This window comes from Fistularia commersonii, chromosome 18 (genome assembly GCF_037954325.1).
Source record: "Fistularia commersonii isolate RoL2024-O1a breed Wild chromosome 18, RoL_Fcom_v1.0, whole genome shotgun sequence".
NCBI lineage: Eukaryota > Metazoa > Chordata > Actinopteri > Syngnathiformes > Fistulariidae > Fistularia > Fistularia commersonii.
The window spans coordinates 237,501-254,463 of NC_141301.1; the positions used below are offsets into that span (position 1 = coordinate 237,501).

The 16,963-nt window shown below is 45.5% G+C and overlaps 2 protein-coding genes across 3 annotated transcripts in view; one reads left to right on the forward strand and one right to left on the reverse strand.

The window, feature by feature from the left end:
• The window catches only part of LOC147223979 (coagulation factor X), a 29,103-nt gene extending 21,478 nt beyond the window's left edge, over positions 1-7,625 (forward strand). For both annotated transcript variants that reach the window (XM_086164307.1, XM_086164308.1), the window contains one exon: positions 7,258-7,625. In XM_086164307.1, coding sequence (XP_086020433.1) covers positions 7,258-7,500 — 243 coding nt within the window. In that variant the 3' untranslated portion in view covers positions 7,501-7,625. The remainder of the gene's footprint in view (positions 1-7,257) is intronic.
• An 867-nt stretch (positions 7,626-8,492) lies between these two features.
• masp1 (MBL associated serine protease 1) lies at positions 8,493-16,381 on the reverse strand. Its single transcript, XM_086164125.1, has 13 exons — positions 16,229-16,381; positions 15,489-15,702; positions 14,245-14,422; positions 13,790-13,921; positions 12,229-12,425; positions 12,010-12,157; positions 11,814-11,932; positions 11,583-11,661; positions 11,051-11,185; positions 10,695-10,769; positions 10,377-10,624; positions 9,188-9,376; positions 8,493-9,109 (listed from the first exon to the last, which is right to left on the reverse strand). The coding sequence occupies exons 1-13, from the start codon at positions 16,231-16,233 to the stop codon at positions 8,675-8,677; spliced, it is 2,154 nt and encodes a 717-aa protein (XP_086020251.1). The 5' UTR covers positions 16,234-16,381; the 3' UTR covers positions 8,493-8,674.
• Between the last annotated feature and the right edge of the window lie 582 nt (positions 16,382-16,963).

A 16,963-nucleotide genomic window follows, 5' to 3' on the forward strand; every position in this document is an offset into this window, starting at 1 on the left:
TACATAGACACATCCATACATCCATTCATACATATCTACATTTGTCCATCTGTCCATACATACATACATCCGTCCATACATAGATGCATACATACATCCATATATTCATACATACATACATACATACATCCGTCCATACATCAATACATACATACATACATACATACATATATGCAACCATCTGTCCATACATACATACATTCATCCGTCCATCCATCCATATATCCATACATATATACATATATCCGTCCATACATACATACGTACATACATACATACATACATACATGCATACTTACATACATACAAAAATACTCATATACATACATATATACATACATACATACATAAATTCCTCAAAATATCCATTCATCCATCCATCCATCCATCCATCCATCCAAACTTTCATACATACATCCGTCGCAACATACTTACATAGATAAAAAAATACATCGATCTGTCCATCCATCCATCCATCCAAACATCCAGCCATCCATCCATACATACATATACACATACATGCATACACACATACATACATACATACATACATACATACTTCCGTCCGTCCATCCATACAGACATACATACATCTGACCATCCATCCATACATACATACATATATACATAAATCCGTCCATACATACATACATACATAAATATGTACATACATACATAAATTTCTCAAAATATTCATCCATACATACATACATACATACATGCATGCATACATACATACATACATTTGTCCATCCGTTCATACATACATACATACATACATACATAAACACATCCATACATCCATACATACATCCGTCTATACATACACAAATAGATAAATAAATAAATAAATACATCGATCCGTCCATGCATACATACATACATCCGTCCATCCATCCATCCATCCATACATACATATATACACACATAGATATATGCAAACATCTGTCCATACATAGATACTTACATGCATACATACATACACACATACATACATCCGACCATCCATCCATACATACGTACATATATAAATACATCCGTCCATATATACATACACACATACGTACATAGATACATAAATTCCTCAAAATATTCCGTCATACATACATACATACATACATACATAAACACATCCATACATCCATACATACATCCGTCCATCCATCCATCCATAAATACATACATATATACATACATACATATATACAAAAAACTGTCCATACATACATACCTTCATACATACATACATACATGCATGCCTACATAAATACATACATTCATACATACATACATACATCCGTCCATACATCAATCCATCAATATTTACATACATACATACATGTATATATACATACATATATGCAACCATCTGTCCATACATACATACATACATGCATACATACATACATACATCCGTCCATACATCCATACATCCATACATATATACATACATCCGTCCATACATACATACATACATGCATACTTACATACATACAAAAATACTTATATACATACATAAATACATATATAGATACATACATGAATTACCTCAAGATATCCATCCATCCATCCATCCAAACATCTATCCATCCAAACATACATACATCCGTCCATACATAAATGCATACATACATACACACATATATACATACATCTGTCCACACATACAGAAATACATACATACATGCATACATACATACCTACATAAATACATACATACATACATACATATATACATACATACATACATCCGTCAATACATACATACATACATACGTACATATATACATACATACATACATACATACATACATCCGTCCATACATCCATCCATCCGTCCATACAAACATACATATATACAAACATCTATCCATACATACATACATACATGCATACAAACATACATACATACATACATAAATACGTCCATATATACATACATAAATACATAAATACCAACATGCATACATACGTACATACATACATACATACATACACACATACATCCGTCTGTCCATCCAGCCATACATACATAAATACATATATACAAACATCTGTCCATACATACATGCATACATACATACATACCTCCGTCCATACAGCCATCCATCCATACATACATACATATATACTTACGTTCATACATACATACATATATAAATAAATAAATCGATCTGTCCATACATATATTAGTCCGCCGTATATATGTATATATATATATACATGCGTAAATGCATACATACATACATACATTAATACATACTTATATACATACATACATACATACATACACCCATAAATTCCTCAAAATATCCATCCATCTATCCATCCATTCATCCATCCATCCATCCATACATACATCCATCCATACATACATACATACATAAATACACACATCCATATATCCATCCATACATACATACATTTGTCCATCAGTCCATACATACATACATACATAAACACATCCATAGATCCATACATATATACATATATACATACATACATCCGTCGCAACATACTTACATAGATAAATAAATACATCGATCCGTCCATACATACATACATAAATCCCTCCATCCATACATACATACATACATCTAGCCATACATACATACATATATACATACATACATATATGCAAACATCTGTCCATACATATATACATACATGCATACATACATACATACATACTTCCGTCCGTCCATACATACATAAATACATACATACATACATCCGACCATCCATCCATATATACATACATATATACATACATCCGTCCATACATACAGTCATACATACGTACATACATTCATAAATTCCTCAAAATATTCATCCTTACATAACTACATACATACAAACATACATACATACATACATACATTTGTCCATCCGTCCATACATTCATATATACATACATAAATACATAAACACATCCATACATCCATACATACATACATACATCCGTCTATACATACATACATAGATAAATACATACATCGATCCGTCCATACAACCATACATCCGTCCATACATACATACATAGATAAATACATACATCGATCCGTCCATACAACCATACATACGTACATACATACATATATACATACATACATACATACAAACATCTGTCCATGTATACATACATACATACATGCATACATACATACATACATTCATACATACATACATACATACATACATACAAACATCCTTCCATACATCAATCCATCAATACATACATACATACATATATAAATACATACATATATGCAACCATCTGTCCATACATACATACATACCTGCATACATACATACATACATTCATCCGTCCATCCATCCATACATCCATACATATATACATACATCTGTCCATACATACATACATGCATACTTACATACATACAAACATACTTATATACATACATATATACATACATACATACATAAATTCCTCAAAATATCTATTCCTCCATCCATCCATCCATCCAAACTTTCATACATACATCCGTCCATACATACATACATACATAAATACATACAGACATACATACATACATAATTTCCTCAAAATATCCATCCATCCATCAATCCATACATACATACATCTGTCCACACATACATACATACATGCATACATACATACATACATACATACATACATCCGACCATCCATCAATACATACATACATACATACACACATCCATACATCCATCCATACATACATACATTTGTCCATCAGTCCATACATACTTACATACATACATAAACACATCCATAGATCCATACATATATACATACATACATCCGTCGCAACATACTTACAGAGATAAATAAATACATCGATCCGTCCAAACATACATACATACATACATACATAAATCCCTCCATCCATCCATACATACATACATAAATACATCTAGCCACACATACTAACATATATACATACATACATATATGCAAACATCTGTCCATACATATATACGTACATGCATACATACATACATATATACATACATACATTCTTCCGTCCGTCCATACATACATAAATACATACATACATCCGACCATCCATCCATATATACATACATCCGTCCATACATACAGACATACATACGTACATCTTCTTCTTCCTCTTTCGGCTTTACCCGTCAGGGGTCGCCACAGCGAGTCAACCTTCTCCATCTAACCCTATTCTCTGTATCTTCCTCTCTCACACCAGCTACCTTCATATCCTCTCTCACTACGTCCATAAATCTTCTCTTTGGTCTTCCTCGAGACCTATTACCTGGCAGCTCCAATTCCAGCATCCGTCTACCAATATATTCACTATCTCTTCTCTGTACATGACCGAACCATCTCAGTCTGGCTTCTCTGACCTTCTCTCCAAAACATCGAACATGTGCCGTCCCTCTGATAGACTCATTCCTGATCCTATCCATCCTGGTCACTCCCAAAGAGAACCTCAACATCTTCATCTCTGCAACCTCTAGTTCTGCCTGCTGTCTTTTGGTCATTGGAACAGTTTCTAGTCCATACATCATCGCTGGTCTCACCACTGTCTTGTACACCTTTCCTTTTATTCTGGCCGATAGTCTTCTATCACATAGTACCCCTGACACTTTTCTCCACCCATTCCAACCTGCTTGGACCCGTCTCTTCACCTCTTTTCCACACTCTCCTACACTCTGGACTGTTGACCCTAAGTACCTGAAATCCTCCATCTTCTTGATCTCTACTCCCTGTAGCCTCACCGCTCCACCCGAGTTCCTCTCGTTCACACACATATATTCTGTCTTGCTGCGACTAACTTTCATTCCTCTCCTTTCCAGAGCATACCTCCACCTCTCTAGATTTTCCTCTACCTGTTGTCTGCTCTCACTACAGATCACAATGTCATCCGCAAACATCATGGTCCATGGGGATTCCTGTCTAACCTCATCTGTCAGCCTCGACATACATACGTACATACATACATAAATTCCTCAAAATATTCATCCTTACATACGTACATACATACAAACATACATACATACATACTTCCGTCCGTCCGTCCATACATATATATATATATACACATACATACATATATGCAAACGTACATACATACATACATAAATATATACATACATACATGCATACTTACATACATACATATATACATACATACATACATAAATTCCTCAAAATATCTATTCATCCATCCAAACTTTCATACATACATCCGTCCATACATACATACATACATAAATACATACATACATACATAAATACATACATACATCCGTATATACATACATACATACATATATACATACATACATACATACATACATACGTCCATCCATCCATACATACATACATATATATATACATACATACATGCAAACATCTGTCCATACATACATACATACATACATACATACATACATACTTCCGTCCATCCATACATACATACATACATCCGACCATCCATCAATACATACATACATATATACATACATCCGTCCATACATACATACATACATACGTACATAAATACCAACATACATATATACATACATACATCCGTCCGTCCGTCTGTCCATCCATCCATCCATCCATACATATATACAAACATCTGTCCATACAGACATACATACATGCATACATATGTACATACATACATACATACATACATACTTCCATACAGCCATCCATCCATACATACATACATATATATACATACATACATACATACATACACATATACAAACATCTGTCCATACATACATGCATACATACATACATACATACATACATACATCCGTCCATACATACATACATACATACATACATAAATACCAACATACATACATACATCCGTCCGTCCGTCCATCCATCCATACATACATACAAACATCTGTCCATACAGACATACATACATACGTACATACATACATACATACATACTTCCATCCATCCATACATACATACATACATGCATACATACATGCATACATGCATACATACATACATTCGTCCATAACTACATACATACTTACATAAATACCAAAATACATACATACATACATACATACATCCGTCCATACATACACACATACATACATTCCTCAAAATATCCATCCATCCATCTATCCAACTTTACATCCATCAATCACAACATCAATCCATCCAAGTATCTATCGATATATAGGATCAACCAACCATCCAAAAATTACACAAAATATCCGTCAATCCATTATTCAAAACATCCATTCATTAAAGAGCCCTCAAAAAATCCATCCATCCATCCATCCATACATCTATACATCTATACATACATACATACATACATACATACATCAGAATCAGAATCATTTATTTAGGCCATTCAACAGTGTTGGTGGAAATTGTTTCCGGTGCAGCACATAATGCTCACATCTCTCCTGTGTCAGTTCCATCGTCAACAATGCACTACAGACAGAAGATCAAGCCAAGCAGACGGGACACATCACACACCAAGACAGTGATTTGTTCAAAGTCCGTATAGCTGTTGGAAAAAAGCTGTTTTTAAATCTGACAGATTTGGTTCTGAGAGATCTGTAGCGCCTCCCAGAGGGCATGAGTGTAAACAGGTGGTGTGCAGGGTGTGTGTGGTCTGAGATTTTGATTGAGCGTTGTATGATGCGTCTTTGATACAGGGTGTCTATGGGAGGAAGAGTGTGAGCCATGATTCTGGACGCTTTATTGATAGTGCGTTGAAGTTTTGAGCGGGATTGACTGTCCAAGTTACCATATCAGATTATTATTGATGAGGTCAGGATACTTTCAATTATGGCTGTGTAGAACTGGAGGAGAATATTGTGTCTCACGTTGAATTTTTTTAGTTGTCTGAGGAAAAACAGTCTTTTGTTGGCTTTTTTATAGACTTCTTCTGAGTGCTGTTTGAATTTTAGTGTGCTAGTGATGTGTGACCCAAGAAATGTGAATGAGTCCGTGATGGCTATGGGATCATAGTTGATGGAGACGGGTGTTTTGGGTGTGAGCGAGCGTACATACATACATACATAAATTCCTCAGAATATCCATCCATCTATCCATCCATTCATCCATCACAACATCCTTCCATCCATCCATCCATCCATCCATCCATCCATCCAAACATGCATAGATGGATGGATGGATGATGGGCGGATGGATATTTCGTGTAATTTTTGTATGGATGGATGGATGGATGTGTGTGTGTTGTGTGGAGTCTTATCTTCTGTGTCCTGCAGGTGATCACAGACAACATGTTCTGCGCTGGGTTCCTCCATCAGAGCCGTGACGCCTGCAGCGGAGACAGCGGCGGCCCCTTCGTGGTTTCCTACCGGGACACCTGGTTCCTGGCGGGCGTGGTGAGCTGGGGCGAGCGCTGCGCAGCCCGGGGCAAGTACGGCGTCTACACCCGCCTGGGCAACTTCCTGCTCTGGATCCACCACACCATGGAGCAGCAGCGCCTCAACCACACCGCCGTCTGAGGGCGCCGTCGTCACGGCAACCGCAAAGTGCAAAACATGCATCCATCCTTCCACGAAGTGCAGTACGACACTGTTACCGCTCTGAACCGTCGTCCCGTGTCACTTCAAAATAAAAGCTCTGAAGGTTGGAGTTGTTTCCTGCTGAGGGGCTCGGGGGGGGTCGAACCGGGACAGGAAGTGACATCATAGTCCGCGCACGCGAGGATGAACTGAAAATGGGGAGATGGAATTCAATTAGAAGAAAACGACAGGAAAATTTCCACGACCTCCACTGGAAATTCTACCCAACTTCTTCAAATGTAGTGGCAAATCTCCCCTGGAGTTCCTCAGAAAGAGAGGCGGTGGGGACGTGAAGGAATCACCGGAAATATTCCTGCACGGATCCTTTCTCAGAGAGACCGCGGCAACGACAAGGAAGGAGATTTGAAACGAAGAATGAGACATTACAGTAAAATGATGGAGGGGAAATCAGGGAAACACTGACAGCAGAAGACTGACGCTGACAGTTAAACAACAGTAATATCAAGAAGGAATTTAAGTCAAATGACCACCAATTTACACTGACATTAAGAAGAAATAATAGCAAAAATGTACCAGTAATTATGTCAAAATTACTGTTAAAATACCAAAAATGGATCAATATGACTGAGAAATTATATCAAAGATGGATGGATGAGTAAAATCAAAGTGAGAGGGGTGAGATTTCATATAGAACTGCAAAAATCAATGACAAATTATAACAAAAATAGGGAGAAATGAAAGTAAAATTAAAAGAAATTAAAGCACAGTAACTGCCAATTTAAAAAAAGATAGGGTGAAATTTTAAGAAACATAATAAAATGACTCATTCAAACCGTTCGGAGGAGGAGGAGGATGAAGAGAAAGAGGAGGAAGAGCAATAGTAGTTTCCCAGAGCCAGGGTTGTATGTTTGTGTGTATCTGTGTGTGTGTGTGTGTGTGTGTGTGTGTTTCCAGAGAAGACAACACACAGCTGGGAGTCTCAGGTGTGTTTTATTTGTCAGCTGAGGTGAAGGAAGGGTCGGGGGTCAAGGGGTCAGGGGTCAGGCTATCAGCGTCAGGGACCAGGGGTCAGGATCAGGTGATCAGGGACCAGGGGTCAGAGGTCAGGTGATCAGGGCCAGGGGTCAGGTGATCAGGGGTCAGGGGTCAGGGGTCAGGGGTCAGGGTCGTCCATGTAAGGGATGCCTGTCAGGTTGTGTATCCAGTCCACGTAGTGGGCCACGCGGGTGTAGACCCCGTAGACCCTCCTGGAGCCGCAGTCCTCGGGCCCCCCCCAGGACACCAGGCCCAGCGCCGCCCAGCGCCCCCTCCGCTCCGCCACGAAAGCCCCCCCGCTGTCCCCGAGGCAGGCGTCCGGCCCCCCCTCCGGGAAGCCGGCGCAGAACATGTCCGCCGTCACGTTGTAGGCGCCGGAGCGCGAGGCGTAGCTGGCGGCGCACTCGTCCTGGGGGACCACGGGCAGCTTGGCGTACTGCAGGGGCTCCCGGGCCCCGGGGCCGGGGGGGGCCGGGGTCGGGCCGCCGGGCCGGGACACGCCCCAGCCGGCCACCAGCCCCACCAGGAGGGGCGGGGGGGAGGGGGCGTCGCCCTGGAAACCGAGGTCAGAGGTCAGCGCGGAATAGGCCCGAGGTCACCTGACCCTAACCCTAACCCCGGCGACGCTAACCTGTCGGCGCGGCGGCGGCAGGCACACGGGACGCACGGCGCCGCTAAGCTCCGCCCCCCGGCTCAGACGCAGCAGGGCGATGTCGTTGTTGTAGTTGTCGGGACGGAAGTCGGGGTGGAGGAAGATCTGCTCCACCGACAGGGACCCACCTCCATCCTGGGAACGGAAGTCCACCTCACCCACAGACACCTACACACACACACACACACACACACACAAATATGTATATATATATACACACACACACACACACACACACATACATATATACATATATATACATACACACACCTACACACACACACATACACACACACACACACACACACACACACACACACACATACATGTATATACATACACACGTACATACATTTATATATATACACACACACACACAAATATATATAAATATATAGATATATATACACACACACACACATACATATATACATATATATACATACACACACATACACACACACACACAACACACACATACATGTATATACATACACACACGTACATACATTTATACATATACACACACACACACAAAAATATATATATATATATATATACACACACACACACACACACATACATATATACATATATATACATACACACACATACACACACACACATATATATGCATACACACATACAAATGTATATTTTTATATATATATACACACACACACTTATATATATACACATACACACAAATACATACATATATACATATATATACATACACACACACATACAAACAAGTATATATATATATATACACACACACATTTATTTATATACATACACACATACATACATATATAATATACATATACACACACACATATATACATGCACACATACAAATGTATATATATATATACACACATACACACACATTTATATATATATACATACACACACACATACATACACATATATATGTATATATATACACATACACAAATATATATGTATATATATACATATATACACATACACACACACATATATAAATAGGAATATAAACATACACACATAAATATAAACACATACAAAAGTATATACACATATGCATACACTCACATGTGTATGTCTTTACATATATATGCACATATGTGTGTGTGTGTGTGTGTGTGTGTGTGTGTGTGTGTGTGTGTGTGTGTGTGTGTACCTGGACGTGTCCTGGGTCCAGAGGGACCACGGTGGTGTCCCTGCGCAGGGACCTGAGTACGTGTGCGGCGGTGAGGACCCAGTGCGGGTCCAGCAGGGCCCCGGAGCCGAACCAGCGGTCCTCGGGGACCCGGCTCCGGTCCCGCACGCTCAGCAGCACCTGCCAGGGGAACAGGCCCGGGGGGGCCGGCCGACCCCCCACCACCCGCTTCACCTGGGAGGGGAGGGGCCGCGAGGGGAGGCCGCAGGCTGGGGGGCAGGGGGGGGGGGGTTAGGGCGGGTCAGGGGTCCGGGGTCCGGGGTCCTGACCCGCACCTACCTGGGAGACACGCGGGGGGGTCGGGGCCTCGGACCGGGTGGACCCACTGGCCCCCGGGGCCGCAGGTGTACGAGCCTGAAACACAACACCAACGTCATGACAACACACTGACAACACACGCAAGACACGGTAATAACACGGTAACGTGGAACAACACGGTAATAACACGGTAACATGGAACAACACGGTAATAACACGGTAACATTGAACAACACGGTAATAACACGGTAATAACACGCTAACATGGAACAACATGGTAATCACACGGTAATCACACGGTAATCACACGGTAACGTGGAACAACACGGTAATAGCACGGTGCCCGCAGGCAGCTTGGACACGGCGCAGGGTCCCACTGTTGTCGGGCTGCAGACTGAAGGCCTGGTCTCTGCAGACGTAGCTGACGGTGGCACCAAACGTCGTGCGGTTGTCATGGCTACCAAACACCACGTCGGCCATGTCCACCGCCCTGGGGTTTCCACAATCCACCGCTGCAACACAGACGGTCATTATTGATTATTGATACACACACACACACACACACACACACACACACACACACACACACACACACACACACACACACACACACACACACACCCCGTGATGAGGATAATATCTGGTCATTGTCCATTTTTGTGTGATTGTTATCTATGTTCCGTCAGGTTGTTGTGTGATTGTTGTCTAGTTGTGTAGTTGCTGTCGGGCTGTTGCCCAGTTGTTGCGTGGTCGTTGATGTCGTTTGGTTGCCGTGTCGTTATTGCATGGTTGTTGTGTACGTGTTGTCCCGCCGTTGTCTCGTTGTTGTGCTAGCTTAGCCGCTCGGTGCCTGGCTGTGATTGGCTGCCGCACCGCCCCCCCCGGCCAGGAACAGGAAGTGGGTCTTACTGTGACAGCGGGGGGGGGCGCCGCTCCACGAGCCGTCGGCCTGACACTCCAGCTGGAGGTGGGGGAGGAGCTCGCCGTTCTGTGGTGATCATGTGGCCACACACACACACACACACACACACACACACACACACACACACACACACACACACACATAAGCGTTGCGTTCCCAAGGAACACGCTGCCATGTTGGAGTGGAAACAGGAAGTGAAGTGCGGCGTCTCCGCCGACCTTGAGCAGCCTGAACCCGGGCAGGCAGCTGAACACCACATGGTCCCGAAAGGAGTATTCTGATTGGTCGGGGCTCAGCAGGGTGCCGGCAGGCCGCTCCGGCGCCGGGCATCTACTTCCTGTCCAAATAAAAGCCACATTTCCATTTCCTGTCTTTGTGTGTGTGTGTGTGTGTGTGTGTGTGTGTGTGTGTTACCTATGGCTGTGTAGGTGAGCCTCCAGCCCAGGTTCTCTCCAGAGTTGTCGCTGTGGAACAGCACCGTCACCTGGTTGCTGTCCGTGTCGATCAATCCGGGCGATCGGTTCCCGCAGAACGGGCCAAACTGCCTGTTGCCCGCGGCAACCTGGACAAGACTCCCGGGAGTTGGTGCACGTGTGTGTGTGTGTGTGTGTGTGTGTGTGTATGTGTGCACACCTGCACGTAGTCGTAGGGACACTGCACGTCAGGATGGTCCTCCACGTCGAAGGTGTGGTCGAAGTGCAGCTGCAGTCTGAAGCCCTCCTCCACCTCCAGCCTGAAGCGGCACTCGGAGCTCTTGGGGTACGGAGCCGGGAAGTCTACGCTGCTCAGGACGCCCGTACGCTCCCTGAACACCATGTCACTGCACTCCACTGCGCACACACACACACACACACACACACACACACACACACACACACACACACACACACACACACACACACACACACACACACACACACACACACACACACACACACACACACTGCACCTCAGTCCGTGCATCAGTCTATAATTTCCAAAATAAAGTCTTAAATAGTAAAGTATTATACAGCTAAGCCCGTCCCCCCCAGGCAGATTTCTTTGACTTTGACCCTGCCTGGCAACAGATGATGGCTGAGATGTGATTGGTTAAATTGTTTAATATGAAAATGTCTGGAATGTCTAGAAGCGCCACAACCAGGAGAAAAGCTAGGAAAGGAAGTGAACAGACCATTTGGAATTATTTAATAAGTATTCAGGGACAAAATATAATTAACATCTGTGACTCAGATATTTTTTATTGGCCAGCAGAGAAGACCTTGCAGGCCTTGATGGCCCGCCAGAGTTAAAATATCATATAATTACATTATTATACAATTATGTTATACTATTAGATGATTTTATTGTGTTAGGCTTTAATTATATCATCATTACAGGATTTTATTATTTCTCCCTTATATTGGTACTTTATTTTCATTATATTTATTATAAATGATATACTGATTTTTATGTTTCTGTTGTGATATTTTACCGTGACATGATTTGAATATTTGATTATTTGACGATCGGATCACGAGATGATCTGGTCCTTATTTTACAATCACCTTATTCCTGTCGTAATTATATTTGTATCTCTAATAGTCGAGCGTCTTCTTCTCCAGAGGTGTCACATCTGGGACGCCAGATGTTGCTGTCAAGCCCTTTGGAGGTGTGTTTTGAGGAGGCCTTTGGATGTAACACCACTAAAGGAGGGCGCCCGCCTGGAGACCTCATGAAGCATTGACTCTTTACCCTCACCCCTCACCCCTCACCCCTCACCCTGTGCTGATTGTAGGCGTCGTACTTCCTGGTGTAATAAGCCATCGCCTGGCTAGAGCCCCCCCGCCCTGCTGGAAGCCCATTGATTATCCATCGACGGCCCGCGAGCCGCCGTCTGGTCCCGTCACCCTGCGCGCGGCGGCGTTCCCGTTGTTGTGTCGGCCGTATTTGCGTGAAGCCGGCGTGTGTTTGTTTGACCCCTGACCTCTGCGGGCCTCATGCCGCGGATTTCCCCCGTAAAGCGCTTAGCGGCGACCCGCCTCCGGAGGGGGGGGGCCGCGGGCCGCCGCTCTGTCCCCTGGATGGGGAGCCCGTCCGGCCCGTCCGGCCCCGAGCCAGCGTCTGGCCCACGCAGACGTGCATGTACGTGCACTTGGAGAGTAAACGTGGACACTCCGGAGCCCCCTTCAGGTCCGCCCAGCCCCGGCCGGCTCACCTCTGCAGGTGCGGTTGTCTGAGTGCAGCAGGTAACCATAGCGACAGGAGCAGTAGTAGCCTCCGATGTAGTTGTGGCAGAAGTGGTCGCAGAGGAGGTCCTCGTCCGGCTGGTCTTTGCACTCGTCTACATCTGAGGAGGAGAACACCGCCCCGTGGTTAGTCTGCGTCTCCAGAACCTCCGCTGTCCACCCGCCGCCTTCGACCCTCCATGGTTGCTTCCAGAAGACGGAGCCGGAGGTCAACGCTCGGCGGCTCCAGAACTCACGGATCTCGTGATGGATGACGGACGGGACGACCGGGATCTTTACCTGTTCCTCGTCCGGTCCGGGTCAATCATCTACACCGAGCTCTTTGGCATCTAACGCCTCCCTTTCGGGGACTCGACGCTTATCCTTACGACCGCCGCGCTCGCCGGGAGACCGGGACAGACGGACGCCACACCCTGACACCCACCCACGGCGCTGTAGTGTGCCTGGAAGCCGGAGAAGCGCTCCTCGTCGGAGAAGTCCGAGGAGAACACCAGGCTGAGGGCGTTCCTCGGCGAGGTGATGACCTTCTGGGCCGGCACCGCCTCCGTGTCCGTGTCCTCCTGGCCGCAGAACAAGCCCAGGACCTCGCCCTCCGCCTCCACCTGACACACAGGTCACATGACCGCACAGTGCTCAGGGCGGCCGCAGAACATCACTGGGAGAAAAAGGCTGGACATCCATCCATCCATCGATCATCCATCCATCCATCCATCCATCCATCCATCCAGCCATCCATCCATCCATCCATCCAAACAGCCATCCAAACAGCCATCCGTCCGTCCGTCCATCAAAACATCCATCAATCCATCAATTAATCAATACATCCAACAATCCATCCATCCATCAACCAATCACAAAAATCATCAATCAATTCAAAATTGCATCCCTCCGTCCATCCATCCGTCTGTTCACCAAGGATCAGATCCTGTGCAGTGCAGAGCTGCAGCCAATCACAGGTCACATTGGGGCGAGAGGCGGGGCTTAGACTGGACGGTCGGCCGTCAATCACACACATCCAACTGTTCAACCTCTGATTGTCCAGGAGGGAGAACATGGAGGGAACCCACAGGGAGAAGATGGAGGGAACCCACAGGGAGAAGATGGAGGGAACCCACAGGGAGAAGATGGAGGGAACCCACAGGGAGAACATGGTGACATGTTCCTCCTTCAGGACTTTTCAGTCTCTGACAAACATGATGGAGAACTTCAGTGAGAACGTGGACGGAGCAAATCAGTGTTTACTGAGAGGGTCAGTGAACGTGGGGCCACACACACAAACGCACGCACGCACGCACGCACACACACACACACGCACACACACACACACACACACACACACACACACACACCATATAAACAGAGCTGGTGAAGCTTATCAATGACAGAGGATGTTCTGTGTGTGTGTGTGTGTGTGTGTGTGTGTGTGTGAGTGATTAGAAGCTGAACCCAGCAGCTGCTTCTTGTCCTGGGTTATCTCCTGCCCCGTCCAAACATGTCCTCCACCCCAGGAGAAGGCATCTCCCCTGGAGGCTGCAGCGCCGCCCCGCGCTCACCTACCGGGACTAGATGGTGACTGGAGGACAGACTGGAGGACAGACTGGAGGACAGACCAGAGAAGAAGGTCTGGTCTCTGCTCTGTCCTCTCCGGTCTCCTGCGGGTCGCCGTACCTTGAGGAAGTCGTACTGGCAGAGGTAGGAGGGCTCCAGGTGGAAGTGGCTGAAGTAGAGCTGCAGGCGGAAGCCCCGGGGGACGCTGAGGTTCCAGCGGAGCTCCAGGTCTGGGGGGTACGGCTCGGGGAAGTTGGGGGACCGCAGGCTCCCGAAGGCCTCCCACGGCCAGGAGGCCCCCGAGCAGCGGAGCAGCAGGAGGACGGCCAGGAACCTGCGGACGCCGGGACCTCCGTAAGCCGCTCTAATACCCGGTGTTATGCGGGTGCTCACAGTGGCACGCAGTGTAGCGCGGGACTGCGCCGCAACAACACGCACTGCACACACACACACACACACACACACACACCCACGACGGCCACTACATTCACTTTACTCGCTGGATTCACCCAACGAGACATGAACGTAGTACAAGTACTCCGTGTGCGGACACAGGACGGCTGCACGGCGAGTACTAGCAGTACTTCCACACCACATGTGATGACATTAGTGTTAAAATACTTCAAGCAAAACTCCAGCAGGAGTACACGGGGTACACGGGTACTAGGAGTATTTCTAATGACAAATGCAGCGGTTTTTCGGGCTCTGTGTGTCCTCGGGTATCACACGCGTTACTTCACGTCGGTGAGGTGATTATAGTAAAAGTACTTCTGTGAAAACAAGCAAATACTTGATCGGCTTCGGGCTGTTTTTAGGTTTGCATCTTAAAGTACTGCAGTAAAAGTACTCACAGTATTTACCTCATTGTGACGAGGTGCCGCAGTAAGTACTCCTCCGCGGCGGTTGAAGTACTTCTCGGGACACGGGCGGTACTACTCCGTGTACTCGGTCAAGTACTCCGGCGGAGCGGCTTCGAGCGGTACAAGTAGTGACGTCACCGCGCCGGGGGTCACGTGCTCGGCCGTGCGTCACCCAGTGCGATCGGCTCATCGATCGCCCGATCGATCACCTGTGGGGGGACACCGGAAGGGGAAACCGTGCGTACTGACGGGGCGCGTGCGTGCGTGCGTTTCCGGGGCTGAGTGGCGTGCACGTGGGCGTCCCGTGCGTACACACACGCACGCACACACGGACCTATCGATCGGATCGAAACGCCGTGCGGTACCTCGACCGGCCGCTAGGGGGCGCCACGCGCACACCCGCATCCCCCGGTTGCCATGGTGACCTGCCGCCGGAGCGTTTAATACGTTATCATGTACAAGTACTACCAGTACTAGTACAACTGCTACTGCCGCTGGGAGTACTTGTAATCCAGGGCCAGCGGGTAGTACAACTTCCTGTCCTACTAGTACTACTAGTACTTGTAATACTATTAAATGTACGGCAGGGGAAGAGAGATATCTAGATGTCTGCAGACGGTCCTCCTCGAACCCTCCTCTCGGTCCTCCTCGAACCCTCCTCTCGGTCCTCCTCGAACCCTCCCCCCGCTCCTCCCCCCGCTCCTCCTCCCGGTCCTCCCGGTCCCCCCCCCCCGC